At 40.1% G+C, this 25495-nt stretch overlaps 1 protein-coding gene across 3 annotated transcripts in view; it reads right to left on the bottom strand.

Moving 5' to 3' along the window:
• LOC104023679 (glypican-5) overlaps positions 1–25495 on the bottom strand; it is a 388175-nt gene that overhangs the window by 340367 nt on the left and 22313 nt on the right. For all 3 annotated transcript variants that reach the window (XM_087739176.1, XM_087739174.1, XM_087739175.1), the window contains exon 2: positions 22815–22976. In XM_087739176.1, coding sequence (XP_087595302.1) covers positions 22815–22976 — 162 coding nt within the window. The remainder of the gene's footprint in view (positions 1–22814; positions 22977–25495) is intronic.

Raw genomic sequence — 25495 nt, 5'->3', positions numbered from 1 at the left:
AACTGCAAAGCACGCTGTTCCTGTTCCTGGATAAAATAGGTTCAGTTATTCAGAGATGTTCAAGAACATTCACAGAGTTAAGATTCAGCCTAGCTCTGATTTGAATCAAGTCCATGAATTGTAAATAGAAACACTCTAATCCCACACAGGGACAGCAGGGAACTCCCAGGGCCCCTGTGATACGCTGAATGGGTTCTTTTGGAAAGGACTGCCACACTTCAAGAATGCCGATTGAAAAAGATTTCATTTTCCATAAAAAAAAAATGGGAGGAAGGCTTTTTCTTCTTTAAGTCTCCCTGGCACCAGCCAAAGATGTATGCATAGACTTTTGATTAATTCTGTTCCTCAACTTATAAGCAATAGTGGCCATATTGCCTTATCACAATGTGTTTTTCCAGCTATACAACAAATCATACAAGGTCATTACTCAGACCTTAGAGTAAAATGTCGCATATGGAAATCTTCTTGCGTAAATGAAATGAAATACAATGCACACTCTTTTTGGCCTACAGGTTACATGCCTTCAGATTTGCTGGTGCACATCATAATTATTTAGATTTTCAAAATACATCTTAGGCAGAACATAAGTGATTCTCCCACTTTCGTTTTAGTCTTCCAGGAGAGCAAGGGCAGGAAAAAAAAAATAAAAAAAAAATACTGTTACTGTCACCATCTCTGCCAGTAATCACATCCCTAGATTATTGCCTCTCAGTAGTTTTGGTTTGTTACAAGGTTTGGTGACGACCCTCCCACACATTTCAATTTGATCTATACTTTTGGTGGTGGCTGCACACTATTCTAACTCAGAATATTTTTGAAATAAATTCTGGGACTTGTTCTGTGTTACAAGGTTTAAAAAAACCAAACATTAAGACAGGCCGACCTGATTCAAGTCTGGTTAAAAAACATACAGCTGAAGCTATCACATGGTTTTCCATTGTAAAGGGTATTCATGCTACGTCTCTTAAACTGCCACTTCTAAAACATCATGTACAGATCCATGCTTTAATTAATATAATTTAACCAAACAACATCAAATGGTCTTCATTATCACTGGTGACAGATACAATGTAAATACAAAAAAGGATGACATTTCAAGTAGTTCTACTCTGTAAAAACTAAGTGGAATGAAAAACCTTCAGGACTTTTTGGTTCACACACAATATGCATATTTAATAGATTAATTATTTTTTAAAAATTGAAGAGTAAGCCCCTTTAATACCTAAAACCTTAAGACTCTCCCCTCCCTTGGAAGAAGGGCAACCAGGGATACACCCAAAGATGGAATCTAAATCAGGTCCAAAACTGAAAATAAGAGAATGAACACATCCACATCTCTTTATGCTCCTAAGTCATGCTGAAAACAAAAGAGAAATAGCATCCAAATACTAAGAAGAAAAGAGCCTCTTCACACTTACAGCTCAACACAAACATTAAAACAGTTTTGGATAAAATTTCATTACCCACATCATGGATCAATAACTGCATAGGTTTTAAATAGCAAGTCAAGATGAGAACATGTCCAAATTACTCTAAAGGTCATAATAGAGGTTTAAGTCCATTTTTATAACCAAATCTTTATTCAAACAAATTATCACGCATGAGAATCTGAGAAATTCAAAGGTTAGCATGTAAACAGACTTGAGTTACTTTGCTCAAAAACCCTGAGGCTATTGAAACTCATTTCCCAGCAGACCACTAAAACTTGTACAGAATCAAAATGGTCGATCTACACAATATTGAGTTCTTTGGTCCCAAACCAACAAAGAACCTAAGCATGTGTATATCTCTAAAGCACATGAATCTAGGGCTAAACCTGACCTGTGGCGTCAGTGAGTCATCATGAATAGCTGTGGAAGGAAGACAGAATGAATTGTTGTCCTTAGCCATCAAGAAACTTAGTTGGCAGAACAAGAATATATTCAGTGTTTAGAATATTCCTTAGACGTGCTATACTGTACAGCATAGCCATCTTAATATGTTGGAAGACCCCAAGCATCTCAAGCTGATCTGGCTGCTGTAGACACTCTGGAGCATACTGCACCGATGCAGAGGTTCGGCCCAGCCCAGAAAGCTTAGATTTATGATGACAGCTGTAAACGGTTACACAGAAAACTGGACAACTAACTGGAAGTGTTCTCAGGAGACTGAAAGCAAAACATGGCTACGAGTCCACAGCATTTTGTGAAGAAGAGAGGCACCACCCTCTGCAGAGAGAGGATGGTCAAGTACGCACCCTTTCCACTCATCATATTAGCATGTGACTGGACAGCACTAAATGAAGCATGAAAATATAACATCACAAGTTAGGATCAATGCTGGTTTTAAAATGGCTGTTCTGCTGCATAAAATAGGAACACTGGGATATTCACTAAAGAAGAAAAGGAGGCATTACAATTAGGAGTCAACAGACATTAGATGCCACTGTGCAGCTGTCTCCTAGGAAGGAATGTTGTTTTAATACTCTGGAAAAGCTTCAAGTCTTCTGAGACACTATCCAGGGTAGCATCAGTGCAGACAGCATCTCCACCAAGAGGATGAGTATTATCTTCAGGAAGTCATCTTGTTTTGATATTATGTAGTGGTCTTTGGTCTAAGCAAGAAGGAAGCTACTCAATCATGGTAGTAATGCTGTGTGCAGAATTTCAACAAACAACTCCATTCTTCTATCTAGGCAAAAGCTGCAATTAAGCCAATGTTCCCGAAAGCAGCACAAAGCCAGAGTGCCCCTACAGTCTTTCCATAAAGGGGGTTCCTTCACTGGTACCTTGTACTTTACCAACAGCAGAGTAAAGCCGCAGGAAAGTCGTAGGGCAGGCAGAATAGGGTGGCAGACAACAATATGATAGCTAGCTACACTCCTTGAGAGTCAGGTAGTGGTTTCCAAACTTTTCCACCAGTAAGCCCCATTTTTGTTGAGTTTGAAACACAGCTGTGCAACTAAATTTTTGTCTTTAATTCCCTAACCTATTAACTAGGAACAATATAGCAACATCACATCCATTCCTTTCTTTCATGAAAGGACGTTAAAAGACAATTCATTCTGCTTGCAGTCTCTCCTCTGGACTGAGTGCAGATGTGTGGTGGCTCCCCAACATTTCACACAGAGAAAGTGCTTGGATACTACACTAACAGAGAGGGCTGCCTCCCTCATCCTTTGCTTATCTAGCAGCCTTATCCACTGCAAGTGTATCCCAGGTCTTCAGAATTTTGATGTACTGGATGACATGCCTTTTTTAATTTTTTTTTTTTTTTTTTAAGCAATGCATATGAATGTATTCATGTTTGACTGTGTGTCCCACCTGTCAGGCCTGTAATCTCACTACACAGATTTTAAGCAACATGCTAAGGCCAAAACAGATCCATTTTGACCCCTGCTTAAATAGGACCTTGCACTGTACCACCAGAAGTAGCACATGTTCTGGTGGCACTTGATATGACAGCAGTCCCAAAAGGTGAATTGCTGAGTGTGCGGTGGGAAGAGAGGGTGGGCTAGAAGTGGGGGGGAGGGGGTTGTAAGCCTGCTTTTTGCTTTTAGTATTTCAGTTTTATTGATCTTGAAATAACAAGTCACTAAAAATTGCTACAAAACCCATCAGTCATAAAACAAGATCAAAAGCAGGCCTACAGAAAAGATGCTTGCTTGAGGAAAAGACCTTGATGATGGCTTTGGAAATACAAGAAGGCATATCCTTAAATAATGTTTATAGCCTCAAAACTGCTCTGTTCAGACAGATTACAAAATTAGATAAAACTATCTATTGCCTTGAGTGATGACAGGAAAATGAACGTTTCATCCTCTACAGAACCAGGAATCTTCAGCTAAGATTTGTCTCTGCCATCATAAGATAAATCACTGTGGGTCTCATGCTGCTATAATTTACACCAGTTATACCTAATGTAACTCAAAAGCCTTCACTCAAGTTACTCCATCTTCAAGTAGCTAAGAGAAGAATCAGTTTTTAGATAGAGAGAGATAACTAAGAGGTTTTAGAAACCTTCATTAGTTCTTTGTGTTTTCCTTGAAGCTGTGCCATCCTTGGGCTTATTTTATCTTTGCTATTCATCAGACCATTATTTCTAAGCATACAGTGGGTAGAGGTACAGATAGGTATTTCTTTTCATACAGTTTTTTCTAGATGTCTTATCTGTCCTTGAATTCTTAGGTATTCCTTTTTGCAATAGCAAAATCACTGTTGAGGCTAACCTTGTCTCTCAAACCTAGTGAATATAATTAGGAAAAAAAAAGGGGGGGAAGGAAGCTTTGTGCATACTAATAAAAAAAATAGATTATGACAAATCTCATATCCCATTAGAAAGTGTCTAGATCACAAAGCAAAAAATTAAAACAAATTCTGATTTAAACCACGGCAATGACATTTCCTATTCTCCAACCGAAAATGTACCTGACTCGTTAAAAGAACTCTACTCCACTCTGAAGTTAATAGTACACTCAGAAGAAATAGTACCTTTGTGCTATCAAATGCCACTTGCATGTGGCATCAATTAAAGCCTACAAGAAAGAGAATGACTGAACCTCAACATCCACACACACGTAGAGCTCCCTTATCAGCAGGCCAGATTGCAAATAGGCTGATTCTGCTTCCATCTTAAACCAATGCCCACAGCTCTCACACTTATTTGTGTGAAGTATCAGAACTCAGAGACAGAGAGTGCGTGCCTGAGCTTGTATGCTCTGCTGGATTAGTTTGATGTCAGGTGCATTACTGTACAACAGCCACAAATGTTTCAAAATAAATTTGGTATTGAACAGTAATAGCTTTGCTGTAAGGATGGCAGACTGAGGATATTGGAAAATGGAAGGTTAATAGGGAAGGATGGCATCTGTTATTAGATGAATTAATACAGCTGGATGGAAAAAAAAATATCTTTTGGACACAGAAGTCCTTCTTCAGACACAGAACTCTGAAGGGTTGACCAAAAAAACTGTCTATTTTCCTTCCCAACTATACTGGCAAATCTAGTGAAACAATCTCACCTCCTCTCATACCATTTGCAGAATTTACTCTGTGCATTTGAATATCAAAGCATTGCTCCTCTTCCTCCAACCTTTCCAAATTTTGATACCAACTACAGAACCAGTAAGAGTAAGGCAGGCATGCCTGATAACCACAGTCTTAGAATTTGGAGGGGAGTGGTAGTGAAAGAGTATTTTAGCTGCTATATTTAGCATGTAAGTTATAACATAAAATGAAATTGACTACACTGGCTTTCAGTTCTTTATACATTTAGTTCCTCTGCTGGACTCAGTCTCCATAAATTATATTACTAAATCCAAATGAAAAAGAGCATGTGTCTGCCTCTCTTTGTATATGTATAGGGCCAGTCCTGTTCAATATCTTCATTGATGATCTGGATGAGGGGATTGAGTGCACCATCAGTAAGTTTGCAGGCGACACCAAGCTGGGTGGACGTGTCAATCTGCTGGAGGGTAGGAAGGCCCTACAGAGGGACCTGGACAGGCTGGATCGTTGGGCCGGGGCCAACTGTATGAGATTCAACAAGGCTCAGTGACTGACGTGCAGGACCTGGCACAACAACCCCATGCAACGCTACAGGCTGGGGGAGGAGTGGCTGGAGAGCTGCCTGGCAGAAAAGGACCTGGGGGTGTTGCTTGACAGCCGCCTGAACATGAGCCAGAAGTGTGCTCAGGTGGCCAAGAGGGCCAGTGGCATCCTGGTTTGTATCAGGAATAGTGTGGCCAGCAGGACCAGGGAGGTGATAGTGCCCCTGTACTCAGCACTGGTGAGGCCGCACCTCGAGTACTGTGTTCAGTTTTGGGTCCCTCACTACAAGAAGGACATCGAGGAGCTGGAGCGTGTCCAGAGAAGGGCAACGAAGCTGGTGAAGGGTCTAGAGAACAAGTCTTCTGAGGAGCGGCTGAGGGAGCTGGGGTTGTTTAGCCTGGAGAAGAGGAGGCTGAGGGGAGACCCTATTGCTCTCTAGAACTACCTGAAAGAAGGTAGTAGCGAGGTGGGGGTCGGTCTCTTCTCGCTAGTAACAAGCAATAGGACAAGAGGAAACGGCCTCAAGCTGCGCCAGGAGAAGTTTAGGTTGGATATTAGGAAAAAATTCTTCACCAAAAGGGCAGTCAGGCCCTGGGACAGGCTGCCCAGGGAAGTGGTTGAGTCTCCATCCCTGGAGGTATTTAAAAGATGGGTAGACATGGTGCTTGAGAACATGGTTTAGTGGTGGACTTAGCAGTGCTAGGTTAACGGTTGGACTTGATGATCTTAAGGGTCTTTCCCAACCTTAATGATTCTATATATAAAAAATTTTAAGTACTGATATCTGGCATGTTCTTTTGGGACTTTCTGACTCCCTACAGCCCCCCAGCAGGAGCGGATGAATGATCCTTCTCACAGGAATCCATTTCTGTGAGCTGCATTGCAGGTTGCCAGGAGGAGGTTTTTAAGTCATGAGTTCGAGCTAGCCCATACCAATTGTGGTTCATTCATTTGCCACTTAGCAATATATTCCATGGCACATCCCAATAAAGTAATCTTCACTCAGGAAACAGAAGCATCCTCTTTTCTTTAGCATTGTAATTTAAAAATTCTAGTTTCATTCTATCCTTGGAGCCAGGGTCCAAGCTCAATTAAATCAGTGGAAAGATTACCAGGGATTTTAACTGCTTTTGGACCAAAGCCAAGGTGAATGCTTTACTCAGTTTTATAAAGACTATATAAATAAATTTAAATCAGGCTAGAACATTTCTCATTCCTATGATTTCAGGTGAAGAACAATATTCATCTCGGTAAGAGCTACTTCATCCCACACTGGTAGTATATCCACCTACTAACATCTGTCATTGCTATTCAGTAGCTTGACACTCAGAGACAGAGCCTGCATGGATGAAAACTATCATCTTATATAAATCCTTACAGTAACTCCAGCATGGCAATGACTTCAGTAGGAACTTCTCAAGCAAGCACTTCTGAATTACTAAAATTTATTTTACTTCCAGTAAACTTCAACTCTTTCATTATTCCAAACAGTACTGAAATAAGTTACACACATGGAGACTGAGTTATCACTTTAGGCTGTTTTCTCCTCTGATGGCTTTCTGCCTTGGGTCTGCCCCTTTGCTCCAGCAAGTATAAACAAGACTTTACAGCAATACAAAAAGCAGGATCAAACAAAAGACATGCCTGTCAGGTTGCCCACCATGGGTCATGTGTAAGAATTACTTCACTAACAGGAAGAACACACACATATTTGAAGCCTTCAAATGAGCTTTTGTCCATTGGCAGAATCCGGCAACAAACCAGAGCTCCGAACTGCAACTTGCTGCAGTCAAACACCTTGGTTGTTTGCGTAATTATCATTTTTAGGAAGCGGAAACCAACTCTACAACACCAATTGTCACTGCTGCAGAAACAGCAGGAACCAGGTAGTGGTGGTAGAGTCAAAGATATCTCTGGAGGAGTCCTAGATGCATTTCGGGGCAGGGAACACAGGTAGGGAGCACTCTATGCACAAAGGTACACTTCAGTACACCCATGCAAAGTCATTGCAAGGACAGCAGGGTTAAGCCAGCATTGAGAAAGCATCCTGCACATCCCCAGCACCACCTGAATCTCACACCTGAAAGCAATGCCTTCTTTACAGGGCCAAAAAAAATTGGGATGTTATTTCATTCTTACATATGCCCCAAGCAGATTGGGCCACCCGCATAACATTACATCAGTTTAACTTAAGTCAGTTTAGGAAGTTATTTTCCAAGTTTCTGAATTGCACTGATGCTTACTAAAGGATGTATTTTGCCTTTGTTTACAAAGAATTTTTAAAGGAGTAATGAATTGATCTATTCATAACTAGTCAAAAAAAATTAATAGCAAAGCAGTCTGGGCTAAAAGGATTCACCCTCCTGTAGGTGCTCCATTGTTTCCTTAATTTCACATTCACTGGTTAGTGCCCCTAAAACTTAACTTTTGTTGGCAATTATTTTGGAGATATTTACATTTTCTAACCATTGTTTTACAGATGAGTACAGTTGAAGGAATTAGTCTTTCTGGAGCATAAGGTTTAAAAAATTAAAAAATGAAAAATATTCCATAAATGTGTTGTTTATATTTGTACATCTACAACTACTCCCAATTTTGTGGGCCATTATTTTGTCTGCAATGGTTTATATTTCATGTTTACAACAGTATATCATATGCTCCTTTTCCTCTAAGTTTAGCAGATAAGGAAAGATGCAATGTGCTACAGGAGGTGAGAGAGTTCTGCTGAATCCAAATAGCCTCTTTCACCCTATGCACCATGGAAAAATATGTATCTCAGATTTAAAAGTCTGTAAGAGTGTATTTCAGCAAGAGACCTACATCTTTCTTTGGTCTTAAAAAAAAAAAAAAAGTCACATTTAATGTTAAGCACATACCTACATGACCGACTGAATCAAAACAGTACTATGCGAATGACTTAGATCCTTCAGTGGACATGGCACCATTTAAACTACCGAGACTCCCTCCCACCCTGGCCCCAGCTGACCATGACACAAATATAGTCCTCTTGTTATTTGGAAATAACCTGCATTTCCAAATGGCATAAAGGTGCAGTCTTTCCTGCTAGCTACCGGACAGAAGACCTTCATTTGTCTTGTTATACAAAGAAAAGAACCAATTGTTTAGAGGCATCTGGATCATTCCCTATTGAGTTCAGCACTGAAGCAGCCCTGATTTGTAACTTTTCGTTTAGTCCATGGATAAAAAAAAGCAGCTCTTTGCCACACACCAAAACATTTCCTTAGAGGATTCTATATGGACAGAAATAGAAGGAAGGTTTTCCAGAGGTGTTAGACCATATTTTCTGTTATGACTTTCACAAACAAGCTTGGCCAAAACTATTAAGAGGAAAAAAAAAAGCAGGATATAATACATGAGGAACTGATTAAATGCATGTAGAAAGGAAGTTCTAGCTTAGATAACTGGTTTTGGTCTTCTGGTCAGCTGTATTTCTCAGAGTGCTATTTATGCCACAACTACGACCTACCCAGCTGTATGAAAGTTGCTTGATAGATCCAGAGTCAAACAGAACTCTGCAGCTGGGCTAGGGCAACCTAAGCCTGGTCATAGCGAGAAGGAACAAGAAGTGGTTTCTGGAGCAGCGACTCCTATGCGAGGTGCCAATGGGGTACGGGGCCTCAAGCATTCCATGAACACTGGTCATGTACAGAAAATGCAGATACTAGAAAGAAGCCAAGGAGAGGCCTTCTCAAAACACCACTAAAAGGGGAAGAAAGGGAGATCTAAAAGCTCTATATTTCTACATGTGCACCTCTAAAATCCTGGTAGCAGATACATACTATTTATTTTTATGGAAAGCCACTATTCCTGTTCATAGTCTTCTGTTTCCAGTGAATATTATGAAACCTAGCAAAAGCAATAATAGAAAGGGTAAAGAAATTATGTCGTCTCCTACAAACCTACCTCTTTCCCACAGCAATCTAAAAGTTAAAGGAAGCTCTCCCAAGAAATTGACAGCACAAATCAGAATAAGTTACACAATTGCAAAATAGCCATGGCAAAAAGTGCAAGAAGGACTACCTGTTAAAGCTCTTCTTTCTAATTAGAACCCACTAAGATTTGCATCAGTACTTCCATTTCAAATGTAAACATCTGTAGGGATCCTAATTTTAGCACAATACATCAAAGACAAAAGTCTTAATACAGGAAGAAGAAGAGAGCCAATCTCTCAAACCTTCCCGATTAAAGATTCAGAGCAGATGTAATTATTCTCAGCAGAACAAGGCTGTTGGATCCTCTAAAAATCTGACACAAATCACCCTTTAGTAGCTGTGAATAGGCCTACAAGACTGAGGGAAAGATCTGGGGGGATGTGGGGAAGACATGACCCATAAATTCCTTACTTCCAAGTCCTATTCTCACATTGTTGCTTAAGTCTGCAGTTATCCCAAATTTTTGGTGACTGCTAAGGCAACCATTAATTCACTTCTGTCAAAAAAAAAAAAAAGTCACAAAGCCTCCTGGATCAACAGTTTTTTGAAACAACTGTGTAAAATGTGTGATGCAGTGGTGTAGCACACAAGTGACTGGAATAGGATCTCATTCAAAACTACCACTTGCCAGTAATTCAAAATAAGGCATTCTCATCCTAGAATACAAAAACACACATAAGGAGTTACATGGCTTGAGTTCAAACCCTACTATAGTCAAATGCAGGTCCACCTTATCCAGCCGAGCTCCAATTGCCCTTAAACCCTGCTCTCCCATGACATAACTATGCAACTCATTTCAACACAGTCTGGCAGAGCATTGTTAATTACAGAAGAGGTAATAACAAGCAAATATTAAAAAGCTCATGTGTTTTTGCACATGTTTTCAATGTGTCTACTGAAACACCTACATTTGGTTCTCAGATGAACATGAAATGCTAACAAGCAGCTAACGTGGCTACAGTAGCAACTCAGTCCTCCATTTAGACAGTAAATTCAACTGGAAAAGCAGGCAGAAAAATCCCTCCTTTCAATAGAAATGGCACCAGTGGGATAGAGGCTATCTTAGAGAAAATCAGTAGGGCCTTATAGATCATCAACAGCATTCAGATTCACACCAAAAGCAAGAACTCCATGCAATGTTTGAAGAACAGTTAAAGAGTCAACAGTAAGCTGCTAGGTAGCAGGACTAGCTCATCATTTCCCCAATAAAATGGATAGAAGTATGCAGCAGATTATATTTATAACTACATAAGTCTTCCTACTTCCTAAATCTAAAACATCTGAGTTTAGAGAAAACATCTTAAGCTTTCTGCACGGACGGTGATATTTATGGATCCAGTATTTTGCTAAGTAAACCCCAACTCCGAACAAAATAGCAAACAAAAGGCATAATCCAATAGCTACACTTAGAAAATATTTACACTCCAGCTGCATGGCCAGAAGCGTAGAAATGCAATCCAAACAGATGTCCATGAAGAAGGCACGGGACAAGAAAACCATGCCAACTTCAAATCTGATGTATTGCACACATCACTTCACAGGTATTTTTGTGGACCGATGATGAACAGCCATTTCAGCTTAAGGTCAGACAGAAGAGTAAGTTTTAGTGAGAATCGTGTTCACATACCATGGATTTGACCAGATATCTCTACAGGGCTATAGTACAGCAGTCTACTTTCACGTTACTTTATCTCTGCATCCTTACAAAATTCGGTCTCTCTCACCACGCTGGCATACACAGGACTAGTCCAAGTACTGCTTCAAAGCAGTTTTAATACAGGAGGGAGGAAGGGAGAAGGCAGAAGGAGGCGGCTCAGCCACTCTGACATACAATCATCCAATTGAACATCAGTGATCCTAAACTAGTGGTAGAGCAACCAGTAAGTACAGGGCGAACATTCAACGAGGCATTCCCTACTCTGCACATACATTCTTCCTCCTCTCCTCCCTAAGAGAGACACCTCAGGGAAAAGCATAAAGGACAAAGGAGGAAAAGTGAAGTAACAAAGAGGTGAAAAAAGATTGATCCATGTATTTGTCCATTCATGCTGCGAGTGGCTGAAACATGCAAGCATACAGTTACAAAACAAGCATACAAGCAGTTTTCCTTTCCTTACTTCCAAAGTTTGCTACAATTCTAAAAAGTTTTGAAAATATTTTGTCCAAAGGTAAATGCTCACATAAATAAACTCACCTAAAATCAAGTACACCTCTTTTTAAACTAAAGTATCCTCAAAGCGTATCTGCTTCAACCGCAATGCCCTCAACTGGTGGGCAACCTGGGAAGCCACGACATTCTAGAGTAACAAAATTTTGACAAGCAAATTCTGAACTAAGATGAAGCAGAGAAACTCTGAAATCTGATCTAAAAATGCCAACATTACAAATGTGCTTGTAAACACTACAACTGCTATCTCTTATACTAAAAAACATGATCCTATTGCTTTTACACACCCTCCATCTGTCTATATTCTTCTGTCTCTCATGTTACAGTAACACTGTAATCTTCCTGGGACTGGCACGGTTTCTTAGCTTTTTATATACAGCACAGTGAAGTCCTAGCCCATAAATAAAATACCACATGACAGCATGAGCAATAAGTCATTTTCTGTTAATAACTGGAAGGAATAAAAAAAAATTTATTCTCTCTTTTTACAACTATACACACCTAACAGTTTAGCTCAATAATGCATTATGTTACACAGCATTACTAAAGGGCATATACACAAACTGCTCTAAAAGTAAAAACCAAAATACATCTGCATAACAGAGATGGTGAATTAATTTTTCTGGAAAAAAAAATTACAGAAGAATCTAAGACATTCCACATTTGCCTCCTAAAATAAGGTAAGAAAATAATGAAAGTGTATTTCCTAATAGCCATTAACCTGAAAAAATTGATTTTATTTTCTGAGTAAAATTCTTTTCATCCGTTGAGTGTCTACAGTTGGCAGAAGAGAGCACACTAAAAACTGAAATGCCACACTATCATTACTGGGGCATGGAGCTGAGGTTTGAATCCATTGTTTTCTCCTGAACATACTCGCTTTGAGATATCTGCTCTCTTAACCTTGTCAGTCTCACTCAATTATTTTCTTTTTGAAGTCCGAAAATACAACAGTGCGAATGAAGTAAGGATTTCCTGTAAATCAGTCCTTTTGCATTTAGTTCATTATCTCCAATGTTTTTTCTCCTATTTTTATTGAATTGCCCAGTTTCAATGTTACAGTACCTATACTCTTGCTCAAAGAACATCTAAAATTTTGCATCTAGAAACAGCCTAAAAGAATGCCTTTCCTGTTTTCAATCTCACAATAAAAGGACTAACAAAAGAACAAAAGGAAATTTAAACAATCGATCATCTCTAGAAGAAAAGAATATGTAATTAAAAGCTGAATTATCATTGAAATAAACCCTCCCTATAAACTGAAGGACAGTCAATGGTCCTCTTTTTTTTTGTTCCAAGATAGTTCCTGCACAAAATTATCTTCAACACACTTACACTCCTATTCAAAAAATTTGTCAGAACACATTGTTTCTCAGGTCTTCACCCATTTTTCTCACAAAATGTTAGACTAACTTATGCAAGCAGGAACTTGGACTTGACCCTACCGAGAACAATTTCATAAGATTTACTAAAAGACTCACGGAGCCAGCAGCAGAGTCACTGGGATGGGCAACTTCATATAATTAGAGACTGAGCAGTAACGCTGCCTCTATGGAAATGCCATGTCAGAACAAAAGTGAAATAGAGGGAGAAAACCACCCACCTTGCAGTCCACAGTAAGGAGGCCACTGAAATTTCACAAGATAGTTGTGAATAAAGTGTGTAACTCCAGAAGAAAGAGGACACTAAATGAGATTCCAGAAATACTGTCACAAAAAAGTTGCCCTCACAACAGCAACCATGTTAAAAGCTTCCCCACGTGGTCAAGCCCTCAGATACATTTGCTCACTCTACTTTTGCAGGTTTTTCTTAAATTTCTTTTTTTAGGAACGAACATTTTCTCTCCAGCTTTGTGTTTTCTTTCTATCTGGACTAATTTATCATTGATTTATTGGGCTCCACTTCCACCATGCTTTTATACTCTGGAGATACGGTCAACAGCCTGACAAGGTACTGAAAAGAACAAAGAGGAAGAAAAATATAATTGTGATGACAGGTGAAATATGGACACAGAGATAGATTAGATGACCAAACACATGATGTGTGTGTTCGTTAGATTTCTTGTTCCAGCACCAATATGCCCTACCCACATTGCATGAACAACAGTTATAAATAGACAATGAAGAGACTGTCCCTGCCCCAAATTGCTTACATTCTGGGTATCAAGTGACAGCCGAAGCCAGACAAACTCAGGACGCAAGTTTACACGATGATTAGAAAGGCTAAGTGGATGATATCTTACCTAGGTGATTTGTTGTTTCCTTTTAAATGTATTTAATGTATATTTCTCTCACCACTTCACATGGAATTATACCATCCTTTCAACGCCTTGGGCCAAACAATTCTGTAAAATCTGTATTTAATCACTTTTAAAAGTAACAAAGATATCTAAACAATACAATACTTTTGCTTAACAGTCAAAGCACTATCATTCCAGTAACGAGTCAAACACTTTCATACTCACAAGTATATAACGATTACCAGTATAAGCTTCTGGCAAAACTAATATTATCCAGTTACCCACAAGCACAGTTCTGCATATTGCATTCTTGAAGAACAACTGCACACTATTTCATAAATCAAACCTGCATACAACATGCAGGAACTCTTGTAACAGTGAACTACTCACAATGTTGGTGACTCCACAGTATCACTGTCGATTGCTAATTAATGTAAGGTCATTTCAGTGTAATAAATAAGACTTGATACATGGTTTTCCTGTGTTTAAGGAGAAATCCACTATTAGCAATCTGGTCTTTAGCTTAGTTATCCTATAAAGACATCTGTGGACGTGACCTTCGTTACTAGATACGGTTTGCGAGATAGTGATTTGCATTCCATGGCTAGAATTAAGTGTTCTTCCTAGGTTTTCATTAAATTTTCCACTTGAATTTGCTATTTTGAAATCATAAAGTCATCAGAATTTTCTGACAAGAGAGTGTGATTTCCTCCATTTTTCCTCCCTTTGATTTTTCCTGTGTTCTTTTAAAGACTAATAATTTCTTCTTCCTAACAAGCTGCCCAAATGACAAGGCACAGCAGGGGGATATATTAATGAAATCAGAAACGAACAAAAATTACCAAGGTCAACAGTTATTTACATTACTATAGCAGTTAGGGATGCTAATAAAACATCAGGATCACAGGTACTGTAGAGATCCAGGATAAAGCATGGTGCCTGTCTCAGAGCTGCCAATAAAAGGGAAGGCAAACGACAGCTGATAGATACGCGTACACAGGGGAGGAAGGACAAAAAACGGACAAGACCATGACAAACGGGCAGTGGATTCAGCATATTTTGGGTTGACCTTTCACAAGTATTTTGTTTATCATGACCTTAAGGAGAGTTTTAGGAATGACATTTAAGGGAAGACAATGAAGGCACAGAGGATCTTTACAGCGCACACTTCTCTAATGTGAAAGACAGCATAGGAAAAAAACAAAAAGGTACCCATCTGAATTTTTATATTAAGTGAATGAAAAGGCTGACATTACTGGCCTGTGACAGTAACTGACGTTTAGACCATGAATCACAGGTGACTAGCAGCATGGCCTACACTGGAAAATATAAGATGAAAGGCATATTTTAGATGCAGGAGGGTAGCACTATCAAGGAAACAGAGAATTTGATCAGGAGTTTGACTAGGGAAATTATCTTTTCAGCAGGATTCAGATAACTTTGAAAAAACAGTGAAAACCAGTGAAAACCACTGGATACTTAATTTTCATAACATATACTATGGGAGATGAAACAGTATGGGAAAAATCAAGAAGCACAGACAGTCTCAGAGCACAGGAGAGGCTGGGATGAACTTCTGCACACACTCACTTTATGTTTAACGTGCACTGCAGAAAAAAATTAAAGGTGAAAGTTTATTTGTTACTTTGTTTCCATATTTAACTTTTGGGTTATATGTATATAGAAATAAAGCACACTCCTTAAGTCATTTATGGGTAGTAAGTCATCACACTGATTCCAATTTTTGTGACAAATGGAACATTACAAGACACCAGGTTAGAAACACTTTCATTCTCTTGTAATCTACACCATAAAAATGTCGATCTGCATCTAGAATCTGAAAAAAAGTGTACACACAACTTCTGAAGAGGTATTATTCCAAAGGATCGCAGGTAGTCTTTCAGCCAAAAAAAGAATACCTCACACCATTCAAAGTGTTTTTACACACAAGCTGTGTAGCGAGTTCAATAACCACCATTCACAATGTAATGTTAATATTTACTCACAGTCCTTGACACATCTCCAAGATTTTCTTTTAATTTTGCATATTCAGAAGATAAAAGGTGAGAGCCTTAGGGAATATTGCACATTGCAAATGTATTTTTTTTACATTTTGCTGGGAAAAGGACAATTACGAGAAAGAATTTAACACCCCTTCCCTCACCCCACATGCAGACAAAGACTGAAGTCTTAGCAAAGCCTTGGGCTCTAAAACCATAAATGGCATATAGAAGATGAATACTTACACTGGCAATAACTATACTTTTTAAACAATAAAACTTAAGAATCAAGTGACACAATGGAATTAGTAGGCAGCATGTTTGAAGCAAGCAACCTGATGGATAATTAAATTGCAGTCAGCGTGCGGAAAAGATTGCCAATTTTTTCGTGGTAGCCAAAAGATAACCTGGTGAAAGAGGAATTAATGGACAGTGGACCCAACAACGGATAATGACACCAATGGATAAGGGGTGCACCTCAGCCTAGACTCAGAAAGCTCTTGAATTATCATTCTCTAGGGAACAGTAGGGTAAAAAAAGGGAAGTGTGTTCATATTTCTGATATACTTCCCTGTTCATTTACTGGCCACTGGACAAGACTGTGTTAGGTGGCCCTGCAGCCTCACCCAATGTGACAGCCATGGGGAAGCTGCTGACATTTCATCAATTGAGACGGCACCAATAAAGAGGATAAAAACAGGATGGTAGAATCAGATGACCATCTCCCACAAAGGTAATGCTTCACCACTGTTGCACTTAAGTTTTCTGGTTACATAGTCTACTTATTTCTAACGGACTCTGGCTCTCCTACCCTACAGTTCATGTTTCATTGCCTCCACCCACCACAAACTTTTATAGTGGATTGCAAACCAGGGGAATTCCTTCCTCCAAACTGATGGCACACTAAGCACATTGGATTTATGAACTTTCAGGTAGGACCAAAGTACAAAGGAGAAATCTTATCACCAAAGAGTTGATGCAGGACACCTCTTCCTTGTACTGCGCCGCTCTGAAACACTGACCTGGTCCACAGTTAGGGCAAAGTAGCACAACTGTGCAAGGACAAGGACAAACCGAGCATCTCGGTCTTCTAGTGAACACTTCAGTAGACTACAACCAGCCAAAATTCCTTTCCCTTCCAAGCTCTCTAGAAATCACAAATACTTTTGAGAGAGATCAGAAGAGGTCAGGAAGATAAACTAAGTTGCATTCTTGGCTCTTCCTATGGTATGATGTGCCACTTCAGGAAAGACATTTTCCCCTCCCCTGTGCCTCACTTCATCCATCTCTAGCACCAATACACCCACACTGAAGTTCTTTCCAAAAGTGCTTAAGATCTACAGAGAGAAAGTACCCTATAAAGAGCTATGTTTACATTTCAACAGAGAACAGCAGCAGTGAAAAAAAAAAAAAAAAGACCGGTTTTGTCATATGGATGAAGACAGTCTTCTCCCACCTAGAGCCTCACACAAGACAGACAGTAGTAGTCCCTGTGCGTGCAGTTCACACATGCAAGGCTACAGCTAAAAAGGAATATTCCAGCCTCCCTTGGGCTGCATACATAAACCAGGCTTTCACTCCAGCTAGAAAACACAGATTGTTTGGTGCATTGGAATAGGAATGAATAGTATACAGGAGGTAGACAAACATTCTAATAGAGCCTCTCTCTCCTATCTCTCTCTCTGTAGGGAGTCATTTTTGCATTGAGCCAAAACGAAATTATACATCTCGGCCAGCTTTCAGCTCAAAGGTCAGCAGAGTACAAAACTCTTCTTAGCAGGGCTATACAAGTGGAAAGGGGTGGGTAACAATTTGTCTCAATAAAAGACCAAGTACTATGGGATTACGAAAAAAAACTCTTTAAAAACAGCACTTCTGCATTTCTATAATCCAGCAGTAAATAAAGGAAACCAGAGGCATTGCCAGTGATGGTTAGCAGTTTTCTGTTGGTGATGGTTGGCTTTTTTTTTTTTTTTTAAATAGCTCAATGATTTTGGACTGCATCCATCTGCAGCATTGTGACTGCACTTCATATAGTAATTAACTACAAACCACAGTGCACTTCTCCAGCCAAGTCTTTTTTGTTTTGTAAATCTCATTGCACTTCAACATCATTAACCAGCCACCCCTATTTCAAGCTGATATTCCCAAGTTCAGTAAAAATAAGTGTCAGCAATGCTGCAACTCAGCCAAATTAAAATGGAGAATGTTTTTGACTCCATATGGCTCTGAGTGCCGGTGTACTACATTACTTATTTCTGGGAATGTTCGGGTCAGTTGATTTCTGGGCCCACTACTGGTATCCAATTCCAACACCCACAGAAACGCGCTGACCCTTCCCATTCACCAGGGAGGATGCCAGATCAAAAACTCTGTATTTAAGGACTTTTTGGATCGACTGGGCATTAACTTTCAGGCATTTTACTGACAACCAGGAGTCCGGGGCTCCATCCCTGCTACAACTAGGTTCCCCCCCCTCTGCCTTGTACCATCCACATCCCTCCCAGTTGCCTGCTTGGATCAGATGGTAACAGAGCAAAACAATGTGAGTGTACAGCGATGTCACTGCAACTCCTGCTATTAGAAATAGCAGCAAGGAGCTTTCCAAACTAGCATCTCCCATTCCATGTAAAGCAGAACATAAGCACAGCTTTGCCAAACCCCTTGAGTTAGGAGTGAGAGGAACAGAGTGCTACAAAGCTAATCTATCCTCCTATAGCTGGGAGAGTATGGGAACACCTGGCCCCACCCATTTGAACTCCCAAGGTCAAATGAACTCTATCTCAGAGAAACAATACAAAATTATTGCTCTATGACCAACATGCTTTCATTCATGAAAGAGCTTTCTCTTCAGAGGCTGTGAGTGAACAATTCCCATTGCCTGCTGTAAAAACAAAAAGTGCAGCAAAGAACAGTATTTTTAACTGCTGAGCTCAAAGAAAGCTTTTCACTGTATCTCTGATACCTGCTAATTTGGTGACTGAAATGTGATGTAGGTTTCAAAGTATCTTGTTCTGCCTCTCTGCAGAGACCATCAGCAGAACAAATAAGTTACCACTGTTTGGATTCTCATTACCTCAAATTAGCCTCAGCATAAGATGACAGGAGCAGAGCCAAGCTTTCTGTGGGCCCTTACATGGCACCTGTTAGCGCTCCATAAAGGACACAAAAAAGGGAGGGCAGGTTTCTCTGCTGTCTGCCCACAACAAAGCTTTCCTGTCAGACTATTGATACCTCTTCTGACAGCAACTTTCAGCCTGCACACCCGCACCACTTTTAATCCACTAACAATGAATCAGTTGCCCTGCTTGGAAGTGTCCCTGAGGAGTGCAGGGACTGCATGAGGGAACTGGCGGGGAAAAGAAGGATGACTGTGCCAAGTAACATGTAGTATCACCACAAAGACATAAATCTAAGCTAAAACAATACATTTGTTTACATTCAAGTCTAAAAAAGGTTGGGACAAAGAAAACAGTAAGTTCAAAGGGGAATCTTCCAGTTATTAAAGAGTAAAAGCGAGTTACAAAATGAAAGCATCCTATTTGATCTTTCATTTAAATAGTTCTGCTGGGCATCTCGGGCTGCACCCACAGGAGCAAAGACAGAAAGATGCGCGCATCTTTGGACGGGACAAACTGACCCGCTCCAAAATGCATCCAAAACAAAGCCACCTGTGAAGAGCCAGAGGGTGACACACTAGGATCATTACAACAGGCACATTCTCCTGTTATGCTGATCCTATTAGAGTTTGGCACGCTTACACATCTCCTCCACTTACTCCACCTTGCCTTTGATTCCATTTAGAGCAGAGTCATTAATAACACATCCGTAGAGTGACTAATACCATGGTTATGACTTTTAGGATACACCATGGACCAAAACATTAAGACGAAGTGAATCGAGCAACTTTCCATGAAACCCTCCCCCAGGAGCCTGGTTACATTGAACACGCCAAACACCCAAAAGATTTTGTGACAATGTATGATTTTGCAGGAGCTAAGCCCGATGACACGCTTCCCAAGCAGCCAGCTGGCCCCTTCATTCCTGCCTCTCTCCCTTCCTGCTGTCCTGGTACTAATGGGGAGGGCATTTTACAGCCTCCAGCTGATGCCAATGTGCCTCTTCCTACTTAAATCAGGTGTAACAGCAACATAATTAGAGACAGGAGTTCAAGCAAAACACATCCATGCAGAAGCTTGATTTATTAAGTGTTTGAGCAAGGACTAGGTTGCTAATATTGAAAACTTTAAAGGGGGAAAAATAGCAGGATTGAACCACAGTGCTAAGGCTGTCCATATGTACAGATTGGGCATTAGCCCAAATATAACAAGCCTGCCCACAGCTGTGGTATATTTAATCAAGTCTTACAGAATAATTATTTTGCAGAACTAAATCTAGCACCTGTGAAAATTGTCTTATTTCAGCTGTGGGCAAAGCTACTTAAATAACATTTTCAATTTCAAGAAAAAAAACAAAACAAAATCTCTTCAAGTCCAAACTGTCCACAATCAACTGCAGTACCCAGGCAGTGTAGAGGAAACATTTAATGAAACTCATATCAAAACTCCTACTCACATGAGAAAGCTCTTTCCTATTAACACTTGTGGTATCTAATTGCAGGTCCTCAGAACTAAGCATCTTTTGACTTCCATGAAAGAAAATAAGGAGATAAGAACTTAAAAAAAAAAAAAAAAAAATTCTGTCCACTCCGCCCTCCCCAAAAAAATTCTGCTCTGTTTTCCCACTGAAATTTAATTCCACCACTATGTTCTCAAAGCTGGACTCCTGAAAATCCATTTCTTATACCATATATGATATTAACAGTATTGTCTGCTAAAAGTGCATAAAAAGCAGTTAAGATTTCTTTTCCTCAGCAGCAGACAGCAAGGCTAACTACTGCTTTGACTACACTAACAGTACTAAAAATGTGTATATATAAAAGAATTGTCCATGAAAATTGTACAAGTAAACACCACCACATACAAATGAATAAATTGCTATTTTTTTAGCAAGTCAGAGCCAGTTCTCACTGCTGCAATAAACATGAAATCTGAAAGGTACCTGAAAGCTTCTAAAATAAGGATATTTCTTTTCTCAGACTTTAAACATGCTTTTGGCACACTCACACTTTATCATTCAAAATAGCAACAAACCAAAACAGACCAAAAGGACAGAGTTAATTCAGTGAAAAGATCTTCCCTCTCAGTAAATGTCTCACACAGTACTACTCTTAGCAACAGAATGTTTATACAGCACAAGAGAGAGGCTTTTCACTGACACCTGGGACAAAACCAAAGAACAAAAGCAGCTTCCAATGCAAGAGAGGAAAGTTACATTTTTTAAGTGTTCCCACCTAACGTAGACAGAAGGCCAGCCATAACAAGTTACAACAAACAACCTATTTACCCACTTCCAGAAAATGCTTGTAAATTTAAACTGTGTGAAATGTCTAACTACTTCTTTCATTCCATCAAAAGCCTTCATCAGCAATGGACAATAAAGCCATTGGCTTGACCTAAAGGGTTGGTAGGTTAATCTATTCTGACCTTATCTTTATTCAGCCATGATACTGAAAGATTGCTTGAATATCTTACCCGCATTTAACAATGCCAAGAGTCACCCTTTTACTACAGTCCTCCTCCAGAGTGCCCTCCAACCACATTTTGTAATCATGGGGGATATTAAGATTTTCAAAAATCAATTGTAAAATAAACCAAAATGCCATTTCTCACTCATTGGTACAGAACAAAGAGATATAAATGACCAAAAGCCAAAGAAAATTTTTATCTTGCCCTTGCAAGTCTCTTTCAGACTTCCACCATCACTTATTGTCAATTTTAGATAATATGCTATCTCTTATTAACTGTCAGTCACATCTTTTATTTATAGTATTTTCACTCAAATGGAAGAAACTAGACAAAAGAAAGCTACTATTTGATAAAACCTGCCTTGTAACAATAGGCTTAATCAGACAAACATCAACACTTTGCATTTTCATAACTACTGGCTTGTTTTCAAAACCCATTCCATGAGGGTACTCAGCACTAAACATAGCAAAGCAGTGAGTTAAAATTAAGCATGTAATTAGGCCCATAGAAGTCAGTAAGCTGGATTCATCACTCAGTGATTGATTTAATCACTCAACTCTCATACATTTAAAGTTCAGAGCCTATGCTTAAATGCCCATCTGCAGAAAAGTCTCCAGTGCTCAACACTGTATAGTGCACAATCGTACATAAGCACTGGGCTCCCTTTAATAGTACAATAATCATCTGTATGAAGAAGCTACGTAGACTTACATCAACCTGTTAGAGCAAGGTAGCTTTGAGAACAGCAAGAGTTATGAGTACAGACTTTCAGCGCAGGTTCCTTCATGCATTCACATTTAACTGTGTGGCTTTTAATTCTTGAAAACAGATCACTCCCTTCATGTGACCTGCCAGATAGTGAAACATTTTGACATGAAGAGAGAGCTGTGTTCTCACTTCACATATCAGTTAGAGCACTTATCCTTCAGCATCAACAAACAAATGCATTTTCATTTAACCTTCTATACCTGTAAACGGTTTGGTGACACAAGACAGTATCAACAAGCACAACCAACCAGCAGGCACCTAAACGACATTTGAAAATGCCTTGAAAAAAATCCATGTCAATCTTTTTTTAAATGATCCCGAGAACAAGGTCTAAGCTTAAATCTATTCCTAATTAGATTTAGGCAGATGCTTAAAATACCAGTGCAGATTAAGTGCCATCACCTTTTTCCAAAAACAGCATCATCAAAGAACAGGGAAGCAAACCATAAGCTAGTCACTACAGCATGCAATGCAAGAGAAATGAGAAGCAAAGGAAAGAGCTTTTCCTTTTGATTGCATAGGGTACTTTTATAAACTACTCATAGGACTGCAGTACCTCAGAAGTTCTTACCTTGAAAAGCTGTGATATGACCAACAATCATGTACTTCAGTTCAAAGTTCAGTGCCTGGATACTTTGAGTCCTCTCCCTTCGAACAGCTGCCTGGTAGCTTTCTTCCATTTTTTTGGTGCAACACGTTGGTGCTCTATGTTGACAGATCTGTAAATCTGACTCTTAAAGCAAACAAGAAAAACACAATAGTTAGAAAACCTTCCAACTTACACTGTAAAAAATAAGTAACACTTCTTAATGTCAAAACAACCACCATATTTAAAATGTTGAAACAAAAAACAACCCGTAAGGAATGACATTGTGAAACTTGGTTTTTGTCTCAAGGACACTAGTTTATGACTTTCACCTAAAATTTGGATAACATCATATTATCAGCTGTAAACTTATTTTACACTGTTAAGAGCACTGGGGACAAAATCATCTAAACACAGTCAAGGGCACAGCAGAATCACTGAAGATGCACATTCAAAGAGGCAATATTTCCACTGTACACCCTGTGCTAAGGGCATCATAACTTGAACATCTGAGTTAACTCCATGCCTCAAATTAGGATCCAATATTCACCTGTGTAGCGAATCAAGGAACCACCTATTCACCTCTTACACTTGGGGAAGCCTCTCAAAAATCTTTGAACTCCCAAGCAGCTCACCGCCGCCGCCCCTCCCCCCAAAGGCTTTTTTTCTAAAAGTTTTCTAAAAGCTATGGTAGCTGGAGTAGCTCCCTCCCCCCCCCTTTTCTCTCTAGTTTAGTTCCTTTCTGAATCAGATTTCAAAACAAAACAAGCAGCAATAGTTGCCACAAAAATAGAACTGATTTCTGCAACAGCCTGAGTTTAGCTGTCTAGGACCAGAGATAAGAAACTGCCTCCACACAGACAGACCCAAACCTACAACCACTGGGAAGTTAGAGACTGCTACTTCAATTTCTAGGCTTAACTTGTAGTGAAAGTCAACAAGTATTCACCTGAATCAAAAAGAACTGGTTTTAAACTTAGTAGATCTCCAGCTACTCAACAGTAACCTTGACATTTTTGAAACTAAGTTCTAGCCTGCCTGTACGTAATGTAAAGGCACTGAAATCACTCCCACCTCACAACCACAGAGAAAGTTGAAAGTTGATTAAAAGCTTAATTTTTGTGGAATTTTTTTTTATCATTTCATCTCTGCACGTGTTTCAGCAAATTTAGCGTCCTTGATTAGGAAACCTACATCACACAGAGGCGTGAGGGACACTCAGGCTCTATTTCCTTTAACTACGGGATTTGCAGGTGCCAGAAGGGGGGAAAGTTTTAAGTTTTCAAGTTTTAAGAAGGGGCGGGGGGGGAAACAAAGGACTAAAAGGACTATTAAGTTGAGTAAATCCAAAACCAGAGGCATGCATAAAACAATACCAGAGCCAAAGTAGTCAGACAATATTAAAAAGCAGATCTTTCCAATGCAATTTCTCAGCAAAACAAGTAAGAACACCCCAGCAGGAAGCCTCGCGCCGGCGTCTTTCAGGCATCGCCTTCCCTCCACCTCGAGGTGGAAACGGCGGCTCTGAGGGAAAGGGGCCAGAGGCGCCCACCTCCAGCCCCAACCCTCAGGCCTTCGCACAGCTCTGGGGAACGAGACACCCTTTCCCAGGAAGGCCGGTGCCATTCTGGGGGCCGAGCTCCCCGCTCCCGCCCCACCAACACCTGGCAGCAGCCCGGTGGGAAGTCGGGCCCAAAGCAGCAGCGAGGCCCTGGCTGGAGCTGGCCTGTCCCCACACCACCTCCTGGGGGCAGCCCACCACCCCTCTGGGCCCAAGGGGATCTCTGGTTTTAAATCGCTGTGAACACTGCTGGCAATGCCTCCCCACACAACAACAATGGGACCAGAGGGCACAAATAGATGGAAACAGCCCCAATTCTCCAAAAGGCCCTATTACTCCAGAGGATTTCACCCAGGTCACCACGGAGCACCCGGACCAGGCCTTGGGACAGAAATATTAATGAGCAATTACACTGCATTAATCCTCACCATTTGGCCTTGCAGGTTAATGCATAGCAAGACTCCACATACAGTTGACGATGATGAAAAACAAGAGGGTACAAGGATGCACGCTGGAAAAGCAGTGGAGAAACACCCGAACAGCCAGGCTCTGCTGAGGGGCAGCTGCAGGCCAACACCTCATTGAGACCAAAACTGCAGGGAGGAGCTTCAATAAATCTCCCTTGCCAGGAAAAAAAAAAAAAAAAACAAAACACTGAGCTGGTTGAAACGTATCATTTGATTTGAAAAACTGCTTCCAGTTTACAACAACTCTCATTTGAAAGTGCAGCTAATTTACGTCAAAAAGGTCAAAGCCAAAGTGAAATATTTCAATAAACCTACATTTTTGTATCAGTTCACAAACACATCAAAGTTGTCACAGACTGGGCTGACACAGGAAACTATTTTGGAAGTGGATTTGTTTCACGCTTGGATATAATCTCAAAAATAGGAAAAAACAACTCTGCGCACTCAAATCTGAAGTCCTAACCCCCGCTGAAAGCCCTTGAGACAAGACCACCGCACACTGGCATAAGCCAGCAGGCTGCTAAAAGCAGCAGCGGGAGGGCTGCGCACTCGTCACCGGCTGGGCACGCTTGCCTGCTCTCATCTGCCAGAGAAGCTGTCCCAGGTTGAAATTAGCTTCTTGGCCGGGCTAATTTCAA

Source organism: Nipponia nippon, unplaced genomic scaffold, assembly GCF_047370975.1.
Source record: "Nipponia nippon isolate SJK-2023a ecotype South Korea unplaced genomic scaffold, ASM4737097v1 scaffold_7, whole genome shotgun sequence".
NCBI lineage: Eukaryota > Metazoa > Chordata > Aves > Pelecaniformes > Threskiornithidae > Nipponia > Nipponia nippon.
This window is presented reverse-complemented; position numbering and strand designations above follow the sequence as displayed.